Raw genomic sequence first — 27,202 nt, 5'->3', positions numbered from 1 at the left:
ATAATTTGCCATTCTTATGTCATCCAAAAAGGCATAAATTCTCTCTTTAACTTGTTAGATATTTAACATATATATTAATGGTTAACAGTAGATCTTTAAACAAAGGACATGTACTCCCCTGTGTCATGACTACCAGCAAATACTGCAGTTTGCAATTGTCCCGTTGACTTCGTAACATTTAAGCCAGTCAACCATGTTTGTTTTTAACAACAGTGTCTCTAAGTAATCACACTTTTGTATACGTCATTTGTCTTTTTTTTTTCTTTACTGATGCCTAAGAGACTAAGTCAACAGAGAATATGAAAGAAATGTATTTTACCAACTTGGGGCCGCCTCTAAAATGGAACTGGCTATCGGAAACCAACGTTAGTCATGAGCGTCACATTATACGTAAGAAATACTTGTGCTTGTATGGACTTGATGCTTAAGACTATCTCCATGGAGCTCAGGTGAATTAAGGACGGCATAGAGCTGTGTGTTTTCAGAGTAGAACATTTTTTCCCTTGCAGGGTAGAGAGAAACACAAGAAAATGCAAAAGTGCTTCACACAGAGACAATCATACAAACACTGGGTTACACTGCATCATTGTGGTATAATTACCATAATTCTGTATCATTATGGGCTGAAGCAACACACACTACCGTTTCATCTCAACCTTTTTTATTTTACTTTGCGAATTCTTAGAAATCTTCAGTCTGTCTCTCATTTGCTTTCCTTCGTCATTAACCAAAAATATGAGTCAGTCATTGTGGCATTTTCGAATTGCATTTCCTTGTGTTTACTCAACGGTTCGAACACTGCTGTAATGTCTTTTTCAGTAGATGATCTCACGAAAGTTTCGTCTGATCATGGTTACTTCCCAGATTTCTTTGTGTTTATTCCAAACACACCACTGTTGGTGCTGCCAAAACCTTAACACGTGAAACCTTAAGTAACCAGAAGATATTTCCTTCGAGAGATCTACCCAACACTGGGTGGTTTGAACAGACAGTTACGTATGTTGCTTTCTCATTCTGCTAAAATCTGGCATTCATATATGAAACTACACTGGTGTTGTACAGGAGACTGTGTTTAAAGTCCTGGCTGCTGCATCACTTGACCCCTTGAGGCCACAGAAAATAGGGCGAGCTGTTACCTATCAACCTGTGGTGGCATTCAGATAAATGCTGTCTAGTGTTTTATGTGTTCTAAGGTGGTTGATCCTTTGAAAGGGTTGGAAGGTTCAGACCTGCTGTTCTTAAAGGCCACGCTGTCCGTACCAGTGACCCGTTTCACTGTACATCAGAGAAGTACCTGCAGGGGTCTTCAGAGGTCAGGGGTTAAACACTGCTATGTGTTTTGATATCGCACCAGAAAAAAGACAGAAAGACTCTTGAAGGAGGAATGGTGAAGCATTGATTTGTTTCCCTTCGAAGTGGGTGTATGTGTGAATGAAAAATTACATCCTGGTATCAGGGGTTGACAGTGTTTCTGCATGTTGTAACACAAATCATTTATACTTTGCATATTGCTGCCATACCACATACACTTCTAAAACATACTATCAATTTTATATTGGGTCCCTGTCTTCTAATTGGCCACTTATTCAGGTCATGTTAGTATGGAATTAAATGCCATTTCTGTCTTAAAACTTATTTGACCTTGATGGTTTGTTTTAATCAGCATTCTCCAAGCAGAGTTGTTTTGTCACTGTGTGATTATGAGTCAAAAGTTCGTAAAACATTATTTTCACTTGAAAACTAATGAACATGGATAATTACCTGTTGCAGTCACAGGATTCAGCCATATATCCACTCAGTCATAAGTTATATATATATACATATTTAAATCATGTATAACATGCAGTGTATGATGGTTACTTCATTGCTAACATGTATAACCTTCTTCTCTCAACAGATTAATCCGGTTCCTCTCCTATTTCCAGCAGCAACGCCCTTGTCAAAATGGGGTGATTGTGTTCTTTCATTATCCAATTAACTAACCTGGAACAAGCCCAGGACAGCACATTTTCCCGATGTCAGAAGATTCAGACTCCAAGCCCTATCTCTTCCCGGTGCTGGAGGACCAGGATGGAGCCTCAGGGTGCAGAGCATCCACCTCATGCAGCTCCATGCCAAGAGGGGCCTCAGGGTGCAGCTCCATGGCACAGCTGCACCGGATGGGTGGCTACAGCCAAGGTGGGCCTGACTTAGGCCTCCCCTCAGACGGCAGCGACAGCAGCGGCCAGGACCCTCCCAGCTCGCCGCACAACCTTCGCAAGAACAGCCGCTCCCGCTCGCTTCCTGAGGAGGATGTGGAGATGAAGAGCAGTGGGTCTAGTGGGAGCGGGACCGAGTCGCACGGCAATGAAAGCCATGGCAACGAGAGTCATGGCAACGAAAGCCACGGCCATGAGTCAATGGGCAGCTCCAATGGCAACAGCAAAGACTCTGCACTGCTGGAGTCTTCTGAAAGCAATAAGAGGTCAGTGTTGTTTGTGGGAATGATGACACCATTAGTAGGTCAAATTTTTTTCTGGCATGCTTACTGCAAATGTTCTATATTCTATTTTTTTCTCGAATCTCTGCATCTCTGCATCCAGTGATGTTTGGTTGGTCAGCAATCTGTGACCCTCTTAGTCAACAATAAATCAAATATTGATTTATTTTTTCAAGATTAAACTCTCTTGATCTAAACAATTCCAAAAGTGTGATGAGGAGGACAGTCAGGATATGGAGCCAGCAGCAGGAGTTATTAAATGGTGTGAAGACAAAAGGTTATTCTTTAAAACAGGAAAAGCTGGCACAGTTTCTATGGCTGACAGGAAAACTGTCTTAGTAAGCTAAGTAGCCTACGTACTCAAACAGCTCCATGAAAATTAGGTTTGCTGATTCAACTACAAAATCATAAATCACCCTTATGCACACAACCAGTATTAAGCATTAAATTTGCAGGCATATAGGCAGTGATTGCAATGCAGCATCATTACATTTTTGGAGCCAGGCCCAAAAATAGTAGGTCAACAGGAAAGATAGAAACAACAAATATGTCAAAGCAGAGATGAACATGGCTCACAAAGAGAGTCATAGCTGATGCACACCTGTCCAATCCTTCATAACAAACAAGATTAAGTGAAAAAATAACAATGTTTTGTGCAGTTCGAATGACAATGCTAAAACTGGACTGGTTCTAAACATTTAAGTGAGCGCCAAAGTTGTTAGTGGGTAAAATAATGCTGGACTTCATTTCTCTTCCTTTTGCCCTTTTAATTAATCTTCATATATTCATAAAGACTGACATCTCCTAGGTTTAAAAGATGAAAAATCATGTCCATTTTGCCTTCCACCACCACAGTATGGTCATAATGAATTCAGCTATCAGCATTGGATGTGTTTGTCAGAGTTGATTTGACGTCTGGTGATGACTGAGCCAAAGCTTCACTGATTACCACTGAGCTCTTGGCCAGGAAGCATGGTTGAAACATAAGTGAATCCACTTCGTAGGTTTTCATTGACCATTAGAGTTTCTATGCAAAACTAAAAATGTGAATGGAAATTGATTTGAATAATAGCTTTTAAATTATGTTACTTTCAATGACACTCTTCCTGCCAGCTGAGCACACCAGCATGAGGAATATTAAAGTAAATCTGCACAACAGACATGTTGTTCGTCATAACGTTTTATTTTGGGACTCATGCCAAATAAGGATGAATCCCTGAACCAGATCTGATGCTAGTTCATGACATTCAGTAACTCAAAGACACTGAGTGGTTAGTGTTTGATGTGGAGATTCAAGAGGCTTACACTCAAATACGAGTGTATGGAGGTGGAGAGCGTCTGTAACCATACCTGAACAAACGCACACAAAAGGAACAATTACACTTAATGTGAGTGAGTGAGAGTGAGGGGGATATGGTGCACTTGGTTTATTGTTCTGGGTGAGAGTTAATATTCATCTAGTATCTCTGCAAGATGTTAAAGGCTAACTTATATGTTGTTTTAGCCATGTATCCTAGATCTACCACACACAGTAAGCTTGGAATAAACCTCATTGAACCTGTTGAGCCTACTTGTTTGAAGACTTACTGGTGACAGTAATTCTAAACTAAACAAAGTGTTAAGTGTGAATCATGTGTCTGGCAGCTCTTTAACTCAGCCTATAGTTGTACAGCATATAACGGAATTAAGTTGAATTATACGGAGAAAATATTTGCAAAACTCCCAAAATTGTCTGAGCGTGAGTGCAATGTGACCGAAAATAGATGTGGACTCAATGCAGTCCGCCTCGGAGACAGCCAGAGTGAGCCCTGAGCAGTGGAAAAAATGAAAGGACTTCTGTTCCCAATAGGAAGACTGCATTGATGTCATCCGGGAGGCTGGAGGCTGGAGGCTGGTTTTCTCTTAATGCCAGATGGGTTGTGTCACGCTCTCCAACTCCTTGTTATTGCCCAGCAACACAGTGTTTGTCTCTGTTTATTACTGGGCTGAGCGAGCGGGGTTGCATGCTTTCATGGTCTTTCTCTCTCACTCCCAGCCCTATCCCTCTTACCTCATTCGAGCTTTTGAATCCAGATTTTTTTTTTTTTAAACCCCTCCCTCTTCCTGTCTGTATCGTACATTAGTCTAACACACACCAGCTCCCTCCCTCATCCGCTGACGGGATGACTTTATCTCTCACTTTGTTTTTGTTTCCCTCTTTGTCTTTCACCCCTCCCTCTCTTCAGTCGAACTTCTAACCTTTTGTACCAATTTTTTGGAAACCACTCCTCAACGACAAATTCCTTGTCTCTATTTGAAACAGGCCACTAATGAAAAACATGATACTTGACAGCCAAACAATCTGCGTATTTATACTGAGATATTGACCATTTGTAATTCATCAAATGACAGTCTTCCAAGAGATTAACTCATTCATTTGATTATTAAAGCATTTGGAGTTTGGGATTTTCATTGACTTTGCTGACCAAAAGCACCATTTGTCTTGTGTCACAGATCCCGCTTCAACCATCTGTTGCACTCAGCTTTACATTTGTATGAGAGAGCGAGAGAGAGAGAGTATATGTGTTTTAGTGTTGGGTCATTTTAGGGTAATATAGCTCTTAAAGAAACTGTTCCACATTTTGGACAGTGTTATTGATCCATCATTTTTTTACAACATTAACATAAACTTTAATATCAGAGTGAAAATCTATCTCTGCAAATGCATCTAAATTGGGCACCAATTTAAACCACAAAATAATTGATTTCATAGGTATTTATTGTGATAAATCATTATCACCAAACGATGGTAGACAGTTTGCCTTGTCACAGCAAGAAAAGCATAGGTGTAACTAATAACATTAATAATGGATGCGTTCCTTCAAGTGTCCCAGTGCAACATTCGCTTGGGTGAGCCCTGGAAGTGGCTTACCTTAATGCTCTGCAGTCCTTAGTCATGTTACTAATTACACCTTCACTTTTCTTGCTATGACATGTCAACATATCTATTATACACCTTACAAGTGCATTTTGATTACGAAATACATCTATAAGGCTTAACTGCTGGTTTATCAAACTGCCTGGAAAAAACATTATGGAGGGAAACAAACAAATTGCCTGGTTGGGTCACACTTCACAACTTTATGGCAAAAGGACATTTGGGCTAACATTTGACAGAGGACATGTAGGAGAGAAGGTTCTGTACTTTGATGAGACCAGAATTTAACTGTTTTTGGTGTAAACTCTTCTTGATCAACTCCATGCAGCACGGTGGCCGCAGCATGATGCTGATGGGATGCTTCTGTGCAACAGGCTTATGATAAAGCAAAAATACTGAGAAATGTGTGGTAGAATCTGGTGTAGTCTGCAAGAGAAGTGTGACTTAGGGTCATTTTCCAGCGAGACAATGACAAAGATTAAGCAAAAGAAACACAGGAATAGCTTCAAAACAACAATAAAGTCACTGTTGAAGCAGTTTAGTTCAAATTTGGTTGCAGTACTTGAAAGTTGCTCAGTTAAGTCACAGCTCACAGTTAACTCACAGTCCCCATACAACATGACAGAGCTTGAGCAGTTTTGTACTCTGACACAGTTTCAACAAAAGCTAATTATAATATAGTACAGGTGTATCTTATAAACTGATGACTCAGTGTATTTTGTAAAATGAGGTCCCTGGTTGTGCTCGGAGAGGGTATTTGCAAATGTTGTGTCTATGCTAAGTCATTTAATCCTGTTATTTATAGAAACAGGTATGTGAAAGGTGAGTCAATGAGTCTTGAGACCTGCTAATTTCAGTGTATTAGTGCACTGATAAGCTTGTAGGCTAATACAGTGGGCCGCATACACACAACCCTGGGCTACACTATCGTCTACTGCTCTATTGTGAATCCAAAGGCTTAATTATGCCAACTGTACTTGCAAAGCAACCAATGCCTTGCTAAATCTTTAACATAACACATAACATGAGTAAATTTCACTACTACTACTTAGACCCGCTTGTCAAGGAAATGATGAGCATATAAACTGTCAGAAAACAGCTTATTCTATAGGCTCAGCCTGTGAATATTCTTGGATGTAAGATACTTTGTCTTTTATCCAAAAGAAAACACACAATGCACATTTATTAACTCTAAATTAATTTATAGGCATATAGCTTGTGTATAGCTGTCATGCAGAATGGAAAAACACACCAGACATTTAGCCCACTGGAGCTCCTCTTTGCCTTATTCATATGCAGTTGATTCACTGTGTTATTCATGTCTCTTCAGTGTAACGAGATATCCTAACATACACCTGGCGTGGTAAGAGGTCAGATGTTCATACAGGCTGTCGGTTGAAGGTTTCTGATTAAACAAGGCCACTTTGCCCTCATCTTCACCTTGAGCAGAGACACACCGCACAGAACAGAAACTGAAACAGAGACTCCCCTGCCTGTTTGAGCTCTTTCTCTTCGTGAGATCTTTCCATGATTGACAGACTTACTGCAAAGTTGCAAATAACCCAACTGAACACTACATGTTAAGTCTGTCCAGTCTAAAACCAGCTGTTGCATTCCTGAGTAGTGAAGGCTATATTTGATAGAATTAGATACCTGCTTGGAGAGGCTATTTGTAAAGGTGTTGTCTATTCTTGACCAGGTAAGCAGGTTATTCATAGTAACCTGTGTTGTAGTTCAGGTGAATCATTGTTTCTAAGAGCTGTCGATTTGAGTGTATTAGTGTAGTGTTAAGCTTGTAGGTTAATGCAGTGGATTACACACACACACACACACACACACACACACACACACTCATGCATGCAGACCTAGATGATTAGTAGACATGATGTGTTTCCACTACCCATACATGTTTTTTGTTTTCAAAAGTATTTAACAGACCTACATTCATGCATGGAAAAGATACATTATTTGTTAAGTTTGACAAATAATATTTTTCTCAGCGTCCACTTTGGAGCTTTTGACAGAACTTTCCAATGGATCTCAGAGTCTTTCTCAATAGACAGTTTTTTGAAATGGTGGTTGGTGGTTATCATGACACAAGGAAGGTGGCAACCAAGCAAACTTCCATCTGCTGAGGAAGACAGACTCTCAAACTCAGAACTTTTGGAAAAAGCTCAAACTACTTTTGTCAACCTCCTCTTTAGGTCTAGAATGAACTTTCACTATTTACATGTAAATATTTATTTAAATATGTATAACATTTTTTCAAATGTAGTTTTAGTAAAATGGCTTAGGAAAAATGAGGCCTTCAGAATGTGGTTTTTATTTAAACCTGGTACAATTTCCTGAAGAAAAGTACTATTTCAGTCCACCAAGAGAGCTGTTTTCTTGATCCCAGAATTTCCAGCAGCATCCCTGCCCCCAGTTGTATTTTGATGCCTAATTTTTACTGTAATGGTGCTCTCCTGCTATGTACCCTGTGAGCTACAGACGTACTTGAGGTCCTCAAGGACGTGAGTCTGACCTCAGATTTGGAGTGTAGTTTCTTTTATTGCCTGGCTCCTAAATGAGAGGTGAAGCTACATGCCCACTGTTTCCCATTCACTTCCACAAAGGCAGGAATCAACTGGTCTTTTTTCGGCTCACCTTAACAACACCCCATATTGTGCAACTGAGTATACTTCTTTTTTTTTTTTTTATATGCAGGTAAATTGAGCACCTTAGCAACGGTGTGAAGAGTGAGAAGGAGATGCATGTATGAGACGTGTGAAATTTGTGCTTCAGAAAAATCAGAAAATGATGGTGACGTTTTCTACTTGGCCTGTCAGTCTTCCGTTTGATTATATTTTTGTTAAACTTAAATTTAATGAGGGAGGAGTTCGAATCAGCTGTGTCTCTCTCCTCTGTTTGTGTGACTCTTTGAGGTAATTTAAGTAATTTGCAAGATGTTCAATTGTCCTTGTCTCTCCCGCAGCTCGAACTCCCACAGTCCATCTCCTCCGAGCAGCTCAAACGCCTTCAGTCTGCTGAGCTCAGAGCAGGACAACCCCTCAACCAGTGGCTGCAGGTAAGTGCACTGACCGCCGTTGACTAACCGAAAACATTCACCACACAGGATAACAGTCTCATTCTTAGTTTAACATCAGTGCACCTTACAAAATGACACTTTGTCACTATTTCTGTTGTTTTAATCTTCTCTGAGGGACTGTTTTCCCTGTTGCAATATTTGACATGCTACTGTGCATGTGTGTGTCGCTGTGCAATTTGCAGTAGTCAGGAGTCTGCCAAAGCTAAGACCCAGAAGGAGGTGATTAAAACCCTGAAAGAGCTGAAGCTTCACCTTCCTGCTGAGAAGAGACACAATAACAAGTCCTCCACATTGAACACCCTCAAGTACGCGCTGCGCTGTGTCAAACAAGTGGAAGGTAAAGTGCATTCAGCATCCCTCCTCTCTGTCCTTCTGCATTGTGATTAAGTATCAACCTTTACAATAACACATTACTGTGTTTTCGTGGCCTGTTCAAATTCACAGTTTGGATATAGATATTTTTACTTTGATGCTACAGTGTCTGTACTTAATGAGACATTAATGAGTGAATGCATAAATGTGGCTATTTGTTTCACAAGAATGTCTTAGCAGTTAATGGCAAAGCAAAAAGGCATCATTTGAGCAGGAGGGAATGTTTCTATAGGCAGTTCTATCGGTAATGGTCTGTAAATGCTTAATTCCACCCTGTCTAAATGTTTATAAATGGAAATGGGCGGGTAGTGGTTAAACAGTACAGTCATCAGCACAGTTGTTAAAGAATATGACGCATTTTACTGTAGCGCTCAGACATTTTTCATCATTAAAAAATGTCTGTGACTTCAACATGCGTAGGTCATTTTTTTTTCTCTCCTTACCCGAGATCGTCATTGCTGTTTTCATGAAACTATCAGTTTCCAAATACCATCTGTTTTTGTATTGCGTATATGTTTTGACCAGACTGTGACGAGTCATTGTAATATTGCTTTTGCAGCCAATGAGGAATATTACCAGCTTCTGATGACCAATGACAGTCAACCTTCAGGCCTGGATGTATCGTCTTATACAATAGAGGAAATAGACAGTATCACTTCTGAATACACCCTCAAAAATAATGTGAGTAATTTCATAATTTTAGAAACAATACTGATCTTTAAGTTCTTTATAGCTGCATATACAGATGAATGCTTTGACAATTCAGTAAATGTACTCCTGCTTTCGAAGAATTAAGTGATGTGTTGTCAGATTTGTTTGATGAGTGTTTGTGCCGTCAGGTACAAGTTTTCTCCTTCATCCCACAATTTGGATTTTGTGTCTTCTACAGGACATTTTTGCAGTAGCAGTGTCTCTCATCACAGGAAGGATCGTCTACATTTCTGATCAGGCTGCCTCCATCCTCAACTGTAAAAGAGATGTGTTCAAGAACACCAAGTTTGTGGAGTTCCTGACACCGCAGGATGTTAGTGTGTTTTACAGCTTCACAACGCCTTACCGCCTGCCCTCCTGGAGCATGTGCACTGGAGCAGGTACAAAAACTACACCGCTCTTACCCAGACACAATATCAATTAGCCCATTGAGGGCATCTTTGGCCATGTTTGTACTTATGAGAATAACAAGTCAACTCGATTTTGTTCATGTGGCCCAAAGTTACAAATTTGTCTGTACAACATAGGACTCCCTCTATGCTTAGACCCTCAATTCAGATAAGGAAAAAATGGGGGAAACCAATAGAAGGAATCTCTCTCCCGGGACAGCCAGACTCTCAATAGATGCTGTATATACAGAGTTGACAGAAATAACAGCTATGGAGAAACAGAATGATTGAGTGCAAACAAAGTGAGAAATCTTTATCAGCAGATCAGGCATCTTCCAGATGCTGCCAAGCACTGGTAACAACTGCACCACAAAACCTACAACTAGAGATAAGATGGTCTTGTTACTTCATTTTCACTTCCTATAAAAATTATTCTCAAGAGTACCTTCTCTACATAAGAAAGTGAATAAAGGATACAAGACATGACTGAGATTTTGGGATAGTACATCAGAAATTTGTCTGGGAACAAGTCAGGAAAGCACAGCCTGCTGCCAACAAGATCAGGTCAACCTGACTGTATCATTCATAAAACTGATTCCCTTTCATCTAAGCTTCATAGAGTAGACTGAGCTGTCTCAGTCTGAATGCACAAATTAAGAAAACATTAACAACATTGTGACCGTAGGTGCAGAAGGTCAAGATTATTGACCTTTTACAATTTTCTGTGTTTGAGAGCTCATTGTATCCTGTACAGTTTAATTGATAATGGCCAGATTGACTTGTTGGTCTGTGGCCTTGAATCTTTTCAAGACGTCAGACCCAGAGCTGCACTCACTCCAACTCAGTGTAAATTTGTTGCATTTAAGTGCAGAGCTGTGCTCCTAAATGGTGTTTTTAGATGGAATTAATCAAACCTCAATCGCCTGCGGGAGCTGAGCATTTAGCAAGATCATGTTGCTGTTAAATTTAAACATGTTTTTCCCCTTTTCAGACTCATCCCAGCCTGACTGCATGCAGGAGAAATCCTTCTTCTGTCGTATCAGGTGAGTGGGTGTTGGTTCAGACACGGTGTCAGACCATCTGCTCCTCGTACCTGTTTGTGTTTTATATTCATACTTTCATTCCACTCTAGATGCTTTTCAATTAGTTTGTGACATCATAAGCGTGTTAACTGTAATCGGATGCTTTTTCCAGGCCAGGGTTATACATATAAGCAGACGGACACACACACCCATGTAAAACACACGCACCCACAGCTTATTATATTTGTTAGAAGTTCCATTGACGTTATTTTTTCATTACGAACCTTAAATCTGATCTTATTGACCTCACCTGATGTAGAAATGGTGTTGATGGTGTTTAAAATGGCTAAAACATCCTCACACTGGTCTCAGCCTCTCAAGAACAGAAATTTAAGAATGTATGCATCAACATTCACACATATAGATGGAAAAATAACTACACAGCACCCCCATGTGTTCAAAATATTGAATTCCAAAATCCATGAACCTTGACTGAGAGTATTTGTGAATACTTGAATAAAGTAGACCATCCTTATTTGATTAAGTTTAATTTAACTCTTCTATCTAATTTGCAGTGGTGGTAAAGAGTGTGAGGGCAATCTGCAGTACTATCCATTCCGCATGACGCCCTACTTGATGAAGGTTCAAGACACAGAACATGCTGAAGACCAGTTTTGCTGCCTCCTCCTGGCTGAGAGGGTTCACTCTGGTTATGATGGTAAGATCCTGACTGCAGGTTCAGGATGACCAGTTATGAATCACACAAAAATCTAAGAAAGGCTTTAGCGAAAAAGCCATTTAATATCACATATCGTTTCTATTCCTTAAAGCACCCAGAATTCCAACAGACAAGCGTATCTTCACAACCACACACACTCCGAGTTGTGTGTTCCAGGATGTGGATGAGCGGTAAGCGAAATCTTGAGTATTTGCACAGAGATCACTGAGCTATGCAAGTAAGGCTCAGTTTGTACTGTTGTTAGTTAACTAACTGAGATGTGTGTTGTTTGTATCAGGGCGGTTCCTCTGCTTGGGTACCTCCCCCAGGACCTGATTGGCACACCAATCCTCCTCCACCTGCATCCCAATGACCGACCGATCATGCTGGCCATTCACAGAAAGAGTGAGCCCACAGAATTAAAAAGATGGGGAAAGAATTTCCTGCTTGTACTCCCTCAGTGTACTAACCATGTTTTGTTTTTTTTTGGCTTTGCCTGCAGTCCTTCAGTTCGCAGGGCAGCCATTTGACCATTCCTCCATCCGGTTCTGTGCACGAAACGGAGAATACATCATCCTAGACACCAGCTGGTCCAGTTTTGTCAATCCCTGGAGCCGCAAAGTTTCATTTGTCATCGGGAGACACAAAGTCCGAATGTGAGTACTAGACTTGTAATCTCTAAGTGGAGTCCGTCATACATGTAAATCCCGAAGGAAAAAACAAGTTTTCAAAGTTGTTTGATGGAGCTTCATCCACTGATGTTTGTTGTTGTCTTACAGGGGGCCTGTGAATGAAGATGTTTTCGTGGCGCCGGGCTCCTCTGTCAGCGAGATGAAGACCATGGACTCTGACATCCAAGAGATTACTGAGCAAATCCACCGCCTCCTACTACAGGTGAGAGGCAATAAGAAATGAAAGAAAATTCAGGATGTAAGGTATAGATTATAGAGGACGGTATATTATTTAGGCTGTGTGAAATCATAGAAGCTAGCAGAGATAACGTTAATCAGAGAAGAGATGTAAATGTTAGTATACAGCTGAGGGATTAAAGCAACATCTTACTTCCAAAAAAAATATCAAATTATATTTAAAAAAATTGTAATCACAGAACACAACAGGGTGGAAGAGCAACCTTAAGACCTTCAAACCCAAAAGAGACTAAGGAACTAACCAAAAAAGTAGAGCAACACTTGGATTATTTTAGGTAGTTCGCTTTGCCTTGAGACTCAATTTCTCCATCTCTTCCATTTTTAACCTCCTTCTTCCCTCTCTTTATCTGTCACCAGCCGGTCCATAACTGTGGGTCCAGTGGCTACGCAAGTCTAAACAGCAATGATCAGCTTCTGGGCCTGTCCTCCTCTAGTGACAACCTGACCAAGAGCAAGATGCGACAGGAGGAGCAGGAGGAGGAAGTGAGCAGCAAAGCCAGACCCGTGAGTAACCCCAATACTTGCAGTTTAGAAGCGCGTGTTTCAGCCCAGTACCATAAGTGTACAGGATTATCCAACAATACTACTGGGCTGTCTGACTTTTCACAATAATTCATCATATTTTAAATTTCAGTGGAGCTTCTTTTAACAGAAGTTATACAGACTGTCTTGTGTCTCTGTTTCACAGCGAACCTTTCAGGAAATCTGTAAAGGTATTCACCTCCAGAAGAGCCAGGAGCAGCAAACAACCAAACCTGACCACAAGAAAAGAAATGGCAGTAAGTCCAGCTGATAATTGCCTGTGTAATTGTGTGTAAACAGTTGAGAGAGTGTATCGAACCCATAGAGGGAATAAGAAAGCTGATGTGTCTTTTTGTGCCTCAGTTGTTGGGAAATTGTAATATTTGTTGTATAAGTGACCCCAGCCTGCACTCGTCCCCTAACTCCTGGCCTCTCTCCAGTAGAGTCTGTACAGAAGAGCCCAGCAGTGGTGCGGCCCAAAGACTCAGCCACTTCTCTCAACTGGAGGGAGACCGGGTTGACTATGGAGGAGAGTAGGGCATCTTTGCAGGAGGAGCTGTCCCTCAATGATCAGAGTTCCTACTCCTACCAGCAGATGAGCTGTTTGGACAGTGTCATCAGGTACAAAAGCTGACATGATTTTAAGGAATGGCAACCATGATCCTGGATTGTCCAGTATAGGGGACAATGTATATCCAGATTTGTATAATTGGTATGGTAAATGCAAGCTTTAGAAACTAAGTTTTCCATCAAAGCACCAATAGAAAACATATGACTTGAGGTGAGATTTCTACTGATTAGAATTTCTTGGTCAAAGGTCAAGGTCATGGTAGTGCCACAAAATACATTTCTGGCTATAACTAATTATGACACAAGTTAACGCAAATGTCTAAAAGGATAAAATGATGAAGTGGTGACATTTTATATCCATATGGCCATCTTGCCAACTTAGCTGGTTGGCAAAGGCATGCAACCATGAGGCGGTAACTGTAGTTTTGCGACGTGTTTGCTCTTGCAGATAGCTAGTTGTAATAGATGGTAAAAATGCAGAAAGTCCTCATTTTGTTGTGATTTCTGTAGGTACTTGGAGAGCTGTAATATTCCGATCACCATGAAGAGAAAGTGTCAGTCTTCCTCTAACAGTACGTCCTCGAACTCAGATGAGGACAAACAGAAAGGATCCAACAACATGCAGGTGTCTGAAGGTATGTGGCAATGCTTCAGTTCATACCTTGAAAGGTTACCAGACACTTATTGTCACCTCATTATACAAAGCTACAGCCTTCTAAGGCCTTCACACTCTGCCCTTTAAACTTCTCTCTCAGACTCTACAATGCCAGCACCTTGTCAGTATATCTTGTTCTCTGTTCTCTTTGGCAGAACCAGCCTTGTTGAAGGATCAGTCTGGTCTCTCCGCTTTGGACAATCAAGACAAAAAGTCCAGTGACGCAGCCACAGCGGTAGTGGGCACTTCGCTGCCCCTACCTGTGCCTAACAAACCAGAAAGTGTGGTGTCCATAACCAGCCAGTGTAGCTACAGTAGCACCATAGTGCATGTTGGGGACAAGAAACCTCAACCAGAGTCAGGTACAGTGCCGTGAAAAAGTATTTACCTCCAACCTGATCTCATCTATTATTGGATATTTGTTGTACTAAGGTATCAAATCCAAGGCAAAATGTAGTCTTAAGACAAAAAAAGCTGAGTTAATATACTGTTTACTGTATTATGTTATTAACTTGTGGAACAAAGACCATATCACCCATTTGAAAAGGTATTGGCCACTTTATAGCAGGTTGCACAAAATTAGCAGCAATATCTGCATTAATTGTTAAGTAAATTTGAAAGTTTGATATCACTTCAAAGAATTTTAGTCCACTCCTTACAGAAATACTTCAGCTCAGACACAGTGGTAGATCTTCAAGCATCAGCTGCTTGTTTTGGTCATTTTTATCCCTTTGTCTAATGTTACATTTTGAAGATCTGAAGCTACTCCGTGTGACAAATATTCACTAATAGAAGAAATTGGGGAAGGGGTAAATGGTTTTTCACAGCACTGTAAATGCAACTTTACTTAACTTGTAGCCATATGTGTACACGCTTTCTCTGTGTCTTTGCGTGTGTGTGTGTGGGTGTGTGTGCGTATCCACTTTATCAGGGGATGCTGGCAATCTATTTCTCAAAACGCAGAAAAAGTAAAGTCCCCCCCACTATGTAAAATTTATAGATCTGATCGGTGCACACAAATTTTTTCAGGGTTATTTGGTCCCATCCAAAATAACAGCCTAATGTAAAAACTTAAGAATGTGTGACACATCAGTGGCAGCTCTCCTTCTCATTTTTCATCCAACAGTTTCTAGTTGGAAAAATTGATTGTTGTAGTCCCTAACAAAAACAAAGCTACTGATGGTCATCTAGTGTTGCATTTTTCTCATTGTAAGCATGCAGTGTACAGTATTATGCATGCTAGTGATAAATTTAGACAGACATGGGTAGACAATAATAATCCAAGACTCATGTTTATTGGATCGAGCTTTATCGCAGTAGTGCAGGTCCACATCTGTGTACTCATTTGAAGAAGTACTTACTGTAGTAATTACTATAGCCAATGAGTGAGCCTCACTGACACTAGGTCAAGCGAACAACCCAATGAAGGAGTGAACATGTATTTGGGGCAAACAAAGTATATCAGGCCGCTTTTCCACTGGTCAAAAAACCTGCTAAGATCTGCTATCATTGGGCTTTTGTCAGCAATGAAGAAGGGGACAACTGGCATTCACACCCGGGTCAAATGACTCAGTAGACACCGGTATTTATCGGCTCCAGCTCTGATCGGCATTGATGTAAACACAACATACCTGAATAATATTGGTTACACACAATGACTGTACAATTCTTTCACAGTCTTGTCATTTGACCAGTGGCCTCTGATAATCTTGAAAGTGGTTCCGACTTGAGTGATTCTTTGAAAGTTTCTTCCATTTTTATTGTTAATGCTTTTTTCAGTGGTGTCCATTATATGTTCCAATGCAAGCAACTACAGTGATTGGTCAACATTGCTTCTGTTGTTTTTACTGCATATGTTGTATTGCATAAAAACTCCACCTTTCATTACTTAACAGTATGTTAAAGTTGTTTGCCCGCTGTCATCCAAGCAGAGATCATAGAGGATGTACCAGGAACAGGGGAGACGGTAGAATCCAGCCAAAACATCGGTGTTCCTCCTTGTGCTGTTTCGCCTCCCAGCCAGGAGAGGGAATCGTACAAGAAGCTGGGGTTGACTAAGCAGGTTTTGGCGGCTCATACGCAGAAGGAAGAGCAGGCCTTTCTGTATCGCTTCAGAGAGCTTCGTGGAATCACACAACTCAAAGCAAACTGCCCTCGGTACCTGGAACGCCAGAGAGAACAGATCGCCAGCGATGGTGCCACTGAACACCACACCAACAATTCATATGAGAGCGATAATTCCAGTTTATTACAACTTATGGGCATCACTTCAATCTGTATTGATAACTTTGGGCTCACCAAGTTATTTTGTGAGATCTGGGAGCATGGCTGCATCACTAAAAAGAAATCTGACAGGCCAAGAGACAGAATTAGTTTTTAAACAAACCCCCAGGTAACCAAACTTATTTAGAAGAGAAAATGGTCAACAGTTAAATTATCACTGAAGTATCCATCACAGTTTACGGACAGACTCCCTGGTCCAGGTTTGACCTCTCATGCTTGCCATAGTTGTGTGGTCACTGTTTTCTTGTACAATGAGGGATTACTATCGACCTTTCAGTCTTATCTCCAGATGACTGGTTTTGATTATCGCTTTCCACCTTTTTTGGCTTATGACCCCTTTTCCACACAGTCTGCATGTGTAATGTAGCTGTGAGCAGGTCTACCAACAAAAAAAGAGAAAAACAAACTAAACTAAACTTTCCAGATTGTTTGACCCTTCCAAGGGCCCAACGAGGTAAACTATTCATATTTTACAATAAAAGCAAAGATTAGAGAAAGTTTCATGAAAAAATTTATTCAAATTGGTGTAGTAGAACAATGCTCTCTATTATCTCCTATATCACGTGACCCAATGAATGGCTCAGGTTGGGAACCATCAGTGTACATAATCTGGCAACTGTTGGTTTACCACTTGTATTTTTTCCCCGTCAGACTTTGTTGCTGTGGTGTAACAAATTACTTTAATGACTACAGTGTTTTCAAAACTTTTAGAAATGATGGGCAATTCTAAAAAAGTAAGACCAAAGTTTTAATAAATTGGAGTTTTCCTCATATTCTCTCATTGTCAATTTATATTTGCTTGTTACTGACAAATGTCAAATTCACAAATCACTAAACAAAATTTGCTCTTCTCGGCCCTCTAGCTGCACCCGCTGCTCGATTCTGCAAGCAGGGCGCACAGCCCACCACGCGGCGAAGCACGCGGAATAAGAAGACCAAGTCGAAGCGAGCGAGGCAGATCGAGTCCTCGGACAGCACAGTGTCTCATCACAGACAACAACAACCGAGGCCTCCTCTCTTACACCATGGCCTCAACCCGACCTCTTGGTCTCCTTCAGACACCTCACAGTCCACCTTTCCCATGGCCTACCCCGCCGTGATGCCAGGCTACCCCCTCCCGGTTTACCCCAGAGCCAGTTCCATACCTACCCGCACAGACGCCACTCTAACAGGCTTTGGGGACAACCAGGGCGCCCAAGCCCCTCCCTGCCCCCCAACCATCCATCCTGCTCAATACGCTGCCCCCATGGTCACCCCCATTGTGGCTCTAGTCCTGCCCAATTACATGTACTCTCCAATGGCCCCCGGGCCTCCACCAACACAGCCAGTGTACCACGCACAGACTGGGGGCTTCCCCACCCAGACACAGCCTTTTGGTCAGGCTGCCTTTCCAGGCCAGGGCACCTTCACAGCTCAACTTTCCTTCGATGTTCAGAATCAGTTCAACTCCCAAAACCACTTTGCTCCTCCAGCAGGTTACATGACCCCATCAAACTACTTCCCTCCATCCTCGGAAACCCCAAAGGCCCCCGTGGAGGGCCAGTCTCGCTCCTCAACGCCACAGTCTGCAGGAGGTGGAGGTCAGGCATCCCCACCTTTGTTCCAGTCTCGCTGCAGCTCACCCCTCAACCTGCTGGAGCTGGAGTTGTCTGTGGACAGGCAGGACAGCATACTGCTGCCCTCTGGTGGACAAGGGACCAGTACGGCTGAAAGGGAGAAAGGAGCCACTGGCAACCAGGCCAAGGAGAGGGAGCTGAAGCAGGTAAACAAGGAAATAAAGCTCTTTTTGTTTGCTTTCTTCTTTCTCTTTCCCTTTTCTTCACCTGTTACCTTCTTAAACTGTCAGGATAAAATGTCACTGCCTCGCCGAAATGTATCATTGTGGGTTGTTTAGACCCCCGATAGTTAGGCCTCTAAGACACTCAATCACATGTCTCTGAGCCTTTTGGGATTTAATGCCATTGTCACAGTGATTCCTCCACATTATTCAGCGTATTAAAGTGCAGTTTTTTGCTGTTGTATTGCTATGCCATATGTAAAGTCAAGTCAGTCTAGAGTCCTCAGATGAAATGTGGCCCAGGGTGTTAACACATGATGTTATTATCCCTTACACCCTTTAGCCATCTCTCAGTCTCCTTGGTCCACCTGGACCCTTGTATTGCGAGGGCACGCCCTGTGTCTGTGAGCGTTTGTCTTGGGATAAAGTGTGCTCTAGGCTGAGGGCTTACAGCAAAGAGGTAGGCAACTCATCAGAAAACCTCCACACTTCTCCAATCCCATTCCTCCCCGATTCCATATGTCAGTTATATCTGTAACAATTTCTCTTTTTTCCTTTTCATGACTTATGATTTACATTTATAGTCTGCACTGTTCTTGTCTATCAAGTAGAGCATATTCCACCGCGTGGCATTGCTTTTAAAGCATGAGACTGAGAAACTTTAAAAAGACGTAACATGAACTGGAAAACAAGTGATGCTTAAAAAAAGGTTAAAACCAAACCCGTATTATAGTACACAGCAGTACTGTACTGTATGCATGACTTCATGCACACATACAGAACATCCTCTCTATGATTTTGCATGTTTGGCCTCCAAGGCTTGAACCATACCAATAACATTAGCAGTGGAAATCTATTTTAGCATCAGTGGGGTCATGTTGGTTTCTCTGTATTGTATTGTACCGAAATGTGACCAGGAACGCACACAGTAAGTTGTTTGCCATTATCTTCTGTTACACGTTAATAACATTAATCATTTCCCCAACTTCTAAATATAATGTATATGCTCCTACTTATTAATGTAATGAATTTCGCCTCCTTTAAATCAGCTGGAGAAGGAGCAGGATCACTGTCATGTTTCTAACTAAGCTCAACCTTAGTGGTATGGTACTGTGTACCAGGTGCCTGGTGAAATTCACTACACTCTCGAGAGAAATATACTCCTAGTAGAGTCTTAAAACGTAGAGTCAAGATGTAACACAGCTGCATCTGCCTGTATTATAAAGATGCACCAGAAGAAGTACAAGCTCTACAGTGTGTTGGCCAGAGATATGAAGTCAAGCTCCTCTTTAATGCTATCACTTTATTGTTTTTGTTTTCGCAGGCAAGCTCACGTGTCGATGGGAACAACAGCGACGCCAACTCTTTGTCCAGTGACATGTTGGACATTATTCTCCACGAGGACTCCTGCTCAGGTACAGGCTCGGCGACCTCGGGGTCCATGGGCTCAGGGTCCAACGGCTGTGGAACCTCAGCCAGCGGGACGTCCAACAGCAGGACATCTAAGAGCAGGACGTCAGCCAGTGGTACATCAGCTAGCGGGACCTCCGGTAGTGGAACAGGTCTGAACTTAACTTTTAACATCTCTTGGATAACATGAGATGAGGTCAACCTCACACATCCTCAGGGATTAATCAACAGTACAAATTGAATACAAGTAGAATCAGTTTCGTTGTCATTTTGATATTCAGTTACTAGTTTTGTGTCGTCTCTCTGTTGATTTTTAGCTGAATAACATGTTTATAGTCCCTGATTTACTAATATGAAGCCCAGAATAAGTGTGTGTAATAAGTTTTATTTTTCTTTTGATTGATGAAAGGTCCATTGTTAGCTATTAATATCACAATGCTAACAGATAGAAGTACAGAAATGCATTCAGAAATTTACTAGATCTACCCACAGATACCATATTTACAGAATTACGTACATAAGCCGTGGCACAGTTTGACAAGGCTGTGACTAAGCTCAGCAAAATCATGTGCCAGTGCTAGTTTTAAGGACATGTTTTTGTCCTTTGAAGATACTACTGATACCTTTTTGTAGTAAAGAAAAACATTGTAGCAAACTTGTAATACTCTGCTGTCTTGGTGTTCTCAGGAAGCAACAACAGTAGTAAATATTTTGGCAGCGTGGACTCGTCTCAGAACAGCCAGAAGGCCAAAGATCACTTGAGCAGCAGCGACGGAGGGCCCATGGAGATGGATCAGAGCGACCAATTCATCAAGTATGTACTGAGGGACCCGCTGTGGCTGCTCACGGCCAACACTGATGACAAGGTCATGATGACCTATCAGCTGCCCTCGCGGTGAGTCGGAGGATAGCAGCGTAGCCAATGAGGAGGAGGATAGTGGCCCTGTAGACACTACTGTTTGATAGTTTATCAACCTTCTGTTTGTTATGGAAGGGGAAGGGTAAGCATGCATCCAGGCAAACTGTCCTGTGTTCCTCAGTAATAGACTGGTTTATTCTTTATAGGCTATGGAGGAACTGTGTGCAGCCAGGAAGCAGAAAGCTCATAGGTACACATAGGTGTCATGATCTCATCATATCTGTACAGAGTAACTTGCTATAGCAGAATGAAAACTTTTTTAAGAGATGAAATTGTACCGCACATTGTTCCTTGATTTTCCACAAACCGCACTTAACAGGTAACTGGCATATAGAGGAGAGGTTTGATGAGAAATCCAGCTTAATCAGTAATAACATAAACCAGACTACACCAAAAAGTTACATAACATTTGTCACTAAATAGCACTCTGAAACTTCCCTGCCCTAATAACTTACTGAACACTGTACACAACAAGACACTGATAACTGAGAAACTGTTACAAAGCTGAAAAAAAATTTTCTCATGTTTCTGGGAAAATTATCCATCAAGTTATTGAAATCCAGGGCTCTGATTTAATTTTTCTAAGACTCAAGAGCTTAGAGACCTTAGTGTCTCCTGAGATATGATACTAAATAAGTTAGTAAGTATTAACTACAAGGCCTTTGAGGTCCATCTTTGAGGACATGAGTTTCTCTCAGAAGATGTCCAAGTTACAGCTGGAGGCCCATGGACATTGGCCAAAGTTCAGTTTTTCATACTTGCAAATGGACACAATATATTACAAGTGCGCAATATATACCCACAGTCTCTCATGAGCAACTTGTGTGTTTTTATATATATAGGCTGAATACATGTTATTCTGAGGGTTAACAGCTTGTTTTGTTCAACTGTTTGTATTTCCTTCCAGTTGCAATGTTTTGTTTGTGCGTGAGAGACAGCACGCATGATTTTCTGTTGTGGTCAACTTCTCTAAATAGAAAGAGAAATCAGTTTGCACGTCTTACACTGTAACCCTATGGCTGAGGTGACAATTTTTAACCACTAGATGGCACCCTTATGTTAACATAGAGTCAGTAGTTAAGCCGAGCCAAACGGTGAAAGAGACTGACAGTTATCAGCAGTGTATGATTTCTTTTTTAGAAAGCATTGTAAGAAGAGGCAGGAACAAAGAGCTCAAGACACTCAGCCTTTTTTTGTTCTCACTGGAGTGTGATCTCCCAGTGTTGAAACTTTATCATACAAGCCACTTATTTGCAAACCCAGCCCTCATAAAGGTTTGTCAGATATGATTGTTGGGTGGTGTATTGAGTGTGGTTGTTTGTGTGTTTGCTTGTACCTGCAGTGACATCCAGAGAGTGCTCAGAGAGGACAGAGAGAAGCTGAGGCTGCTGCAGAAGAGTCAGCCGCACTTTTCAGAGGAGCAGACGAAGGAGCTGATCGAGGTCCACCCCTGGATCAAGAAGGGAGGTCTACCCAAGGCCATAGACATCAAGGTAGAACGAGAGTTCAGTTCAGTTCCAGTCTGTTAAAAACACCATCCTTTTTAGGAATGACAGTTCATATGCTTGATGATAAGATAGCATTGTTTGATATTTCTATTAAATATTGAATACATCAGTACCTATCTATTTCTTGATGTAGATTTGGAGTCAGATATATGGAGTAGGAAAAGAAACTACTGTTTAAGAATGTCAAAATCGGTATTTTTGTTTTTTTGTATTTGTGTTGCTGGGAAATTGGATTTTGGGAAAAATGATTTCATGGGCTCGACTTGCTTTTTAAAAAGAGGCCTTCCACATTTTTATGGATATATTTGTGAAAAATATATTGTAAGATTGTGACACTTATGTATTTTATCTGTTATGCAAAAAAGTCACCCTAAAAATATTAGTTCACCAATTACATGTTTTGAGTATAACTTGGTATGCTGTGTCTGGTTGTTTGTCTTGGTCTAGAGATGTTTCTTAAAAGAACATCAAACGTTCAAGTTGTGCACCCACCCTGTTTTTCTATGTTTTTCTTCTCACTTTGATGCCTCATTTAAACCTGTCTGTGGTTAACAGGCATGCTCCTGCTGTGAGAGCGCCTCAGGGGCAGTAGCGGCGGTGGAGGCGGCTGTGGCAGAGTATCAGCCAGATCTGGACATCGGTGATACAGAGACGCGGGAGGTCAGCTGCCAGCGGAGGCCCAGAGAAGAACCTTCGAACACAGTCATCATTTCCTGCCACAACCCTTCTCCTGGCTCCAGCTCTCAGACACAACCAGCCAGACAATAAACGGCTCAAGATTTTCAGAGTGACTTTCATTACCTGTCAGCCTCTTGTTCTGCATGACTGTGAAGAGCAACTTTTGTAGAGGGACCTACTTTGCAAAAAGCAACCAGCAAGGCCTTTGCTCTTCACAAAAAAATCTTCATTACTGTTTTTGTCTTGCGGTTTGATGAGTTGTACCTGGTAAGATGCCGGGGAAACTGGCTCAAACAGTCAAGACCTTTGTATAATGTGAATATATTTTATTTTATTTTAAAGTACTTATAAGCTGCACCAGGCAGGATTTTTGGTGCTAGCAGGGCTTGTTGGGCTCTATGTTCTTTCATTCGTCATTTGTTGAGTTTTATGCACTGATTAGGACACGTAGAGCCGAATACGGGAAATACAATATGTCCTACAGTACACAGCACAGTAGAGGTCAAAGAAACACCGGCCATCGGGATGTGGCTCAGTGGTGTACCAACTGTTCTTCACTTGATTGATTTCAGCATTTTGTGATGTCATTTCCTCAGTTACAAAAACACTGTGCTACGTCAGCTTGCGGCGAAAACAGTTGGAGAGTTTTTAAGTTAGTTTCAGTCACACCTGTCATACATACCCATTGAGCAACAAATGAACGCACAAGTGCACTTTATGGGCTGCACTGGAAGAAGACGAAAACAGGAATGAGACATCTCTGTGTCTGCTTCATTTGGTCCAATTCGTTTCTGGCGTTGCGTACAGTATCGTCAGTGAGCAGGCACGAACTCACCGACAGTGTCTGAAGCTTTTCACCTCCTCCATCCTCACCAGGGTTGGAAGGCGTACTCTGATCCTAACTTGAGCAAAAGTGCTAAAATTACAATTCAAAGAAACTCTATTTGCTTAGGCAAATGTATTATTAGCACATACTTGAAGTATCACAAGTATTATTTATGCAATGTATTATATTTGTTATCACATTTGACTTATGTAAAGTTACTGATCCGTGATCACGATGGAGGTGGTGAAAACATTTTAGACTGGTGAAAACACAGAAAAAGACAATCAGGTGCAACACATACTATAAGCTCCATGCATTCACCATCCCATCATGTTATAATTTCTGATAGAAAATTTAAACATTAAGTGACATAACATTTAATATTTAAATATGCCCTCTCTCTGACATTTGGAGCATCCTGTAATGCAGCTTTAAGTGTTCACTCTTTTTGCATAATTTCATTCATCGGTTTCTCACTAGACGTGGCATTTGTTTCTGTATCAGCTATGAAACGGTGACTTATTTTGCAGATGCCTCTCATTTAAAGAAGCAGCTGATTTCAGTGCTTGTGTGAATGTTTGTAGCAGTCTTTGACTCTGAGCAGATGTATTTTTACATACAATACTTGTCTCTGTACAAACAGATTTATGTGTTTTTAAGTTGTAATGGAAAATCCATCTTAAAAAGCAAGTAGGACCAAGATTCTGAATATTTACTGTAAATACTATTTTAAAAATGTGAGTTGTGTCAATAGTAGGACAATTCCCACCATGGACTAGAAAATACGAGCGTAGTATGCTGTTAATGGTGGGTGTTGAATATAAAATGGAGAAAATATGGATGTTTTCCCCAGTTTTAAAAGTGTGCCACATGACACTTGAACTGGTCTGATGTTGCCCCTCATAAATATGGAGAAGAGCATCCTGTGGAAGCGACTGGAGCTCATTACCGTTCAGAACAAACGTGTGGTAGCTTCAGAAGTCAGTTTAGGGTTATTGCACGGGTATAAAGCAGCTCAGACAGATGTCAGGTTACTGTGTGGAGAGCTCTCTTTCACTTTGAAGCGTATGTTCTCATTTGAGAGGAAACTGCTCTTTCTCAGCGACTTGAATATTTCTTGATTTTGTCATTTGTCTTTCTGTTATTTGAACAGACACTGACAAGAATGCACCTTTTACTTTTTTTTTTCATTTGTATTTTATTCCCGTTTATTTTCAATGGAGATTTTTCTGTTAAATTTTCTCAAAATAAAATATTGTCTAATTTACAGCGAAGTGAAGTGCGTTGTGTAATGTTTGGATAAAAAAAAGTTTCTTTCTCTCACTTTGACGTTTGACAGGTCAGCGACACGTTACACTGGACAAATACTAGTGATTTGAGATCGCAGCTGTTTAAGGCCGATGACCTGCTAATGAGTGTGAACGACTTAATAAACTATTGCCTATTTGCAGCAGATCGATGCTTGACAAACAGTGTGGAGGCATGAACACCAACATCACAATGTTGCATCAGCTCAAAAAAATGGAAGTACTCGTTATATTGTTTTGCTTAAGTCTAAAAAGAAAAGCCTCTGGGGAAACATAAGAATATAATAACAGCCACCACAATGCATTTTTAAATGAGGAAGGTAGGTGTAATGTTTAAAGAGATACTCAGGTTATTTGTTCTCTATCCTAAAGTCATGACATTCACCTTCTTGATGGAAATGTCTGTCCGACCACTGAAACAATAGCTGGGCTGTACACCGACAGACGATCAGCTCCACGGCTGAGCAGGCCTGATCAAAGCGACCCCCCGTTCACACCTTCATACTTGTTCCAAATTGAGTCCGAGGTGCGAAGCTTTACAATCTGCCCTCCTGCAGCGGCCATTTACACCTCTAGGAACCCTGCAAATCCGGTCTAGTCACCTCACAGACACGCATCTGAATCAAGTTCATCATCCTGGGTTAACATGGTGATTTCTAAAAATCCTCGTAGGAGTTTAACAGTTAGGAGCTTGCCAGCTGGAGTAAAGCATTTATTTATTTAAAAGTATCACTACCACAATGTAAAAATAATACCCTTCCATTGAGCATCATGTCACAAAGTTTACATTATATTATAGTTATATTTTATATTTGATTGATATTATTGATATGTTGACTTGTAAGCAGCAGTTTGTATCCACAAAAGTCTCAATCTGAAAAATCTCAAAAAAATGTTTCCCTCTGAAATGTAGTTAAGTAGAACTATCAAGCAGTATAAAATGGAAATAATCATGTGAAATACAAATAGCAAAATGCAATAGCTAGTCGAGGCAGAGTTGTTTTTGTTTTAAAGTTACAGTTTAATCTCTGATGTATCATTTTATAAATGGATCATGTATGTTTTGTTAGCACAGTCTTAATCTGCAAAGTAACTAGGAACTTTAACTGTCAGATAAATGCAGTGGGTGAAAGAACTCCAGTATATTTATACCTGAAATGTAGTGGGGTGTAAGTTTAAAGAAGCATAACATACACACATAGTACAAGTACCTTAAAATTGTACTTTATTGCAGCACTTATGTACTTAGTTACTTCCCAGTGCTGGAAATGTGTCACATCAGTCAAGAGAAATATTCTACAAATAACCGCACGCTCACTGTATTAATCATTTTCTTGTCATTTCACCAAAGATCCCTCTCAGTGGATGTGTTTTAAGTGTAAAAAATGACACTTGGAGTGGACATCACAGGAACACCAGACGAGACATTTGACTATAGACGGATTGTTCAGGATTGCTGTCTTTTCGTATTCATTTGTAGCTGTAGGAGCTGATGGTGGAGAGGCAGAGCCCTGTCTGTGGCTCTCACCAGGACCACACAGGTCACGTCTGAGACGCAGACACAGGCTTTCAAAGTGTCTCTTTGAATCAGCATGGGTCTGTTGATGCCATTCTCCTGCCGGTATAAAATGGTATGAACAGACTTTTGAATATTGGTAAATTAATACATTTTACATTTCACTATTTGGCAAATTACTACATAGTTTTATTCTCCTGCATGAAAGCCCCATATACAGTATAATAAAGTACCATATAATGTAAAACTGATAAAAAAAAAAAACTGTGGTGGCTTTGTTACTGAAGAGCCCAGAGTCATTACTGCGCAAGTTATTTGTGCCCAAGTTATTTTTAAATCTCTACCATGAAAAGCTGAAGTTATAAAACCCATTTGCCAAATCCTCAGCTAGGCCTATATAAGGAGAGAGTGGATTACTCATTTCACACCTCACAAATGTCTACGATGTGCTGAGGGATCTTGGAGAGAGAGTGCACACAAATGGCCCACAATTGCAGAGTAATAACTAACATGTTGAAAACAGCTGTGGGTGGGTGGTTAGTGGGATCGTTGTGTGTGAAATGTGTCTTTTATGAAGCTGCTGAAAAAAATCTAATTTAAAACAAG

General features: G+C 40.9%; 1 protein-coding gene across 6 annotated transcripts in view; it reads left to right on the top strand.

Annotated features, from left to right (window-relative positions):
• per2 (period circadian clock 2) overlaps window positions 1-25,040 on the top strand; it is a 30,910-nt gene extending 5,870 nt beyond the window's left edge. Inside the window, exons 2-24 of one of the 6 annotated variants that reach the window (XM_056391210.1) lie at window positions 1,898-2,464; window positions 8,371-8,463; window positions 8,667-8,821; window positions 9,416-9,537; window positions 9,746-9,947; window positions 10,948-10,999; window positions 11,554-11,696; window positions 11,809-11,887; window positions 11,995-12,101; window positions 12,199-12,352; window positions 12,476-12,590; window positions 12,983-13,129; window positions 13,314-13,404; window positions 13,591-13,768; window positions 14,228-14,352; window positions 14,528-14,734; window positions 16,304-16,567; window positions 17,519-18,417; window positions 18,776-18,892; window positions 19,757-19,994; window positions 20,530-20,737; window positions 22,104-22,254; window positions 22,825-25,040. In XM_056391210.1, the coding sequence (XP_056247185.1) occupies window positions 2,016-2,464; window positions 8,371-8,463; window positions 8,667-8,821; window positions 9,416-9,537; window positions 9,746-9,947; window positions 10,948-10,999; window positions 11,554-11,696; window positions 11,809-11,887; window positions 11,995-12,101; window positions 12,199-12,352; window positions 12,476-12,590; window positions 12,983-13,129; window positions 13,314-13,404; window positions 13,591-13,768; window positions 14,228-14,352; window positions 14,528-14,734; window positions 16,304-16,567; window positions 17,519-18,417; window positions 18,776-18,892; window positions 19,757-19,994; window positions 20,530-20,737; window positions 22,104-22,254; window positions 22,825-23,037 (4,509 nt within the window). In that variant the 5' untranslated portion in view covers window positions 1,898-2,015 and the 3' untranslated portion in view covers window positions 23,038-25,040. Of the gene's footprint in view, window positions 1-1,897; window positions 2,465-8,370; window positions 8,464-8,666; window positions 8,822-9,415; window positions 9,538-9,745; window positions 9,948-10,947; window positions 11,000-11,553; window positions 11,697-11,808; window positions 11,888-11,994; window positions 12,102-12,198; window positions 12,353-12,475; window positions 12,591-12,982; window positions 13,130-13,313; window positions 13,405-13,587; window positions 13,769-14,227; window positions 14,353-14,527; window positions 14,735-16,300; window positions 16,568-17,518; window positions 18,418-18,775; window positions 18,893-19,756; window positions 19,995-20,529; window positions 20,738-22,103; window positions 22,255-22,824 lie in introns of all 6 variants that reach the window. The other 5 variants (XM_056391211.1, XM_056391209.1, XM_056391214.1 and 2 more) reach the window with 5 other exon arrangements.
• Window positions 25,041-27,202: the final 2,162 nt, after the last annotated feature.

Source organism: Seriola aureovittata, chromosome 12 (assembly GCF_021018895.1).
Source record: "Seriola aureovittata isolate HTS-2021-v1 ecotype China chromosome 12, ASM2101889v1, whole genome shotgun sequence".
NCBI classification, from domain to species: Eukaryota; Metazoa; Chordata; class Actinopteri; order Carangiformes; family Carangidae; genus Seriola; species Seriola aureovittata.
This window is presented reverse-complemented; position numbering and strand designations above follow the sequence as displayed.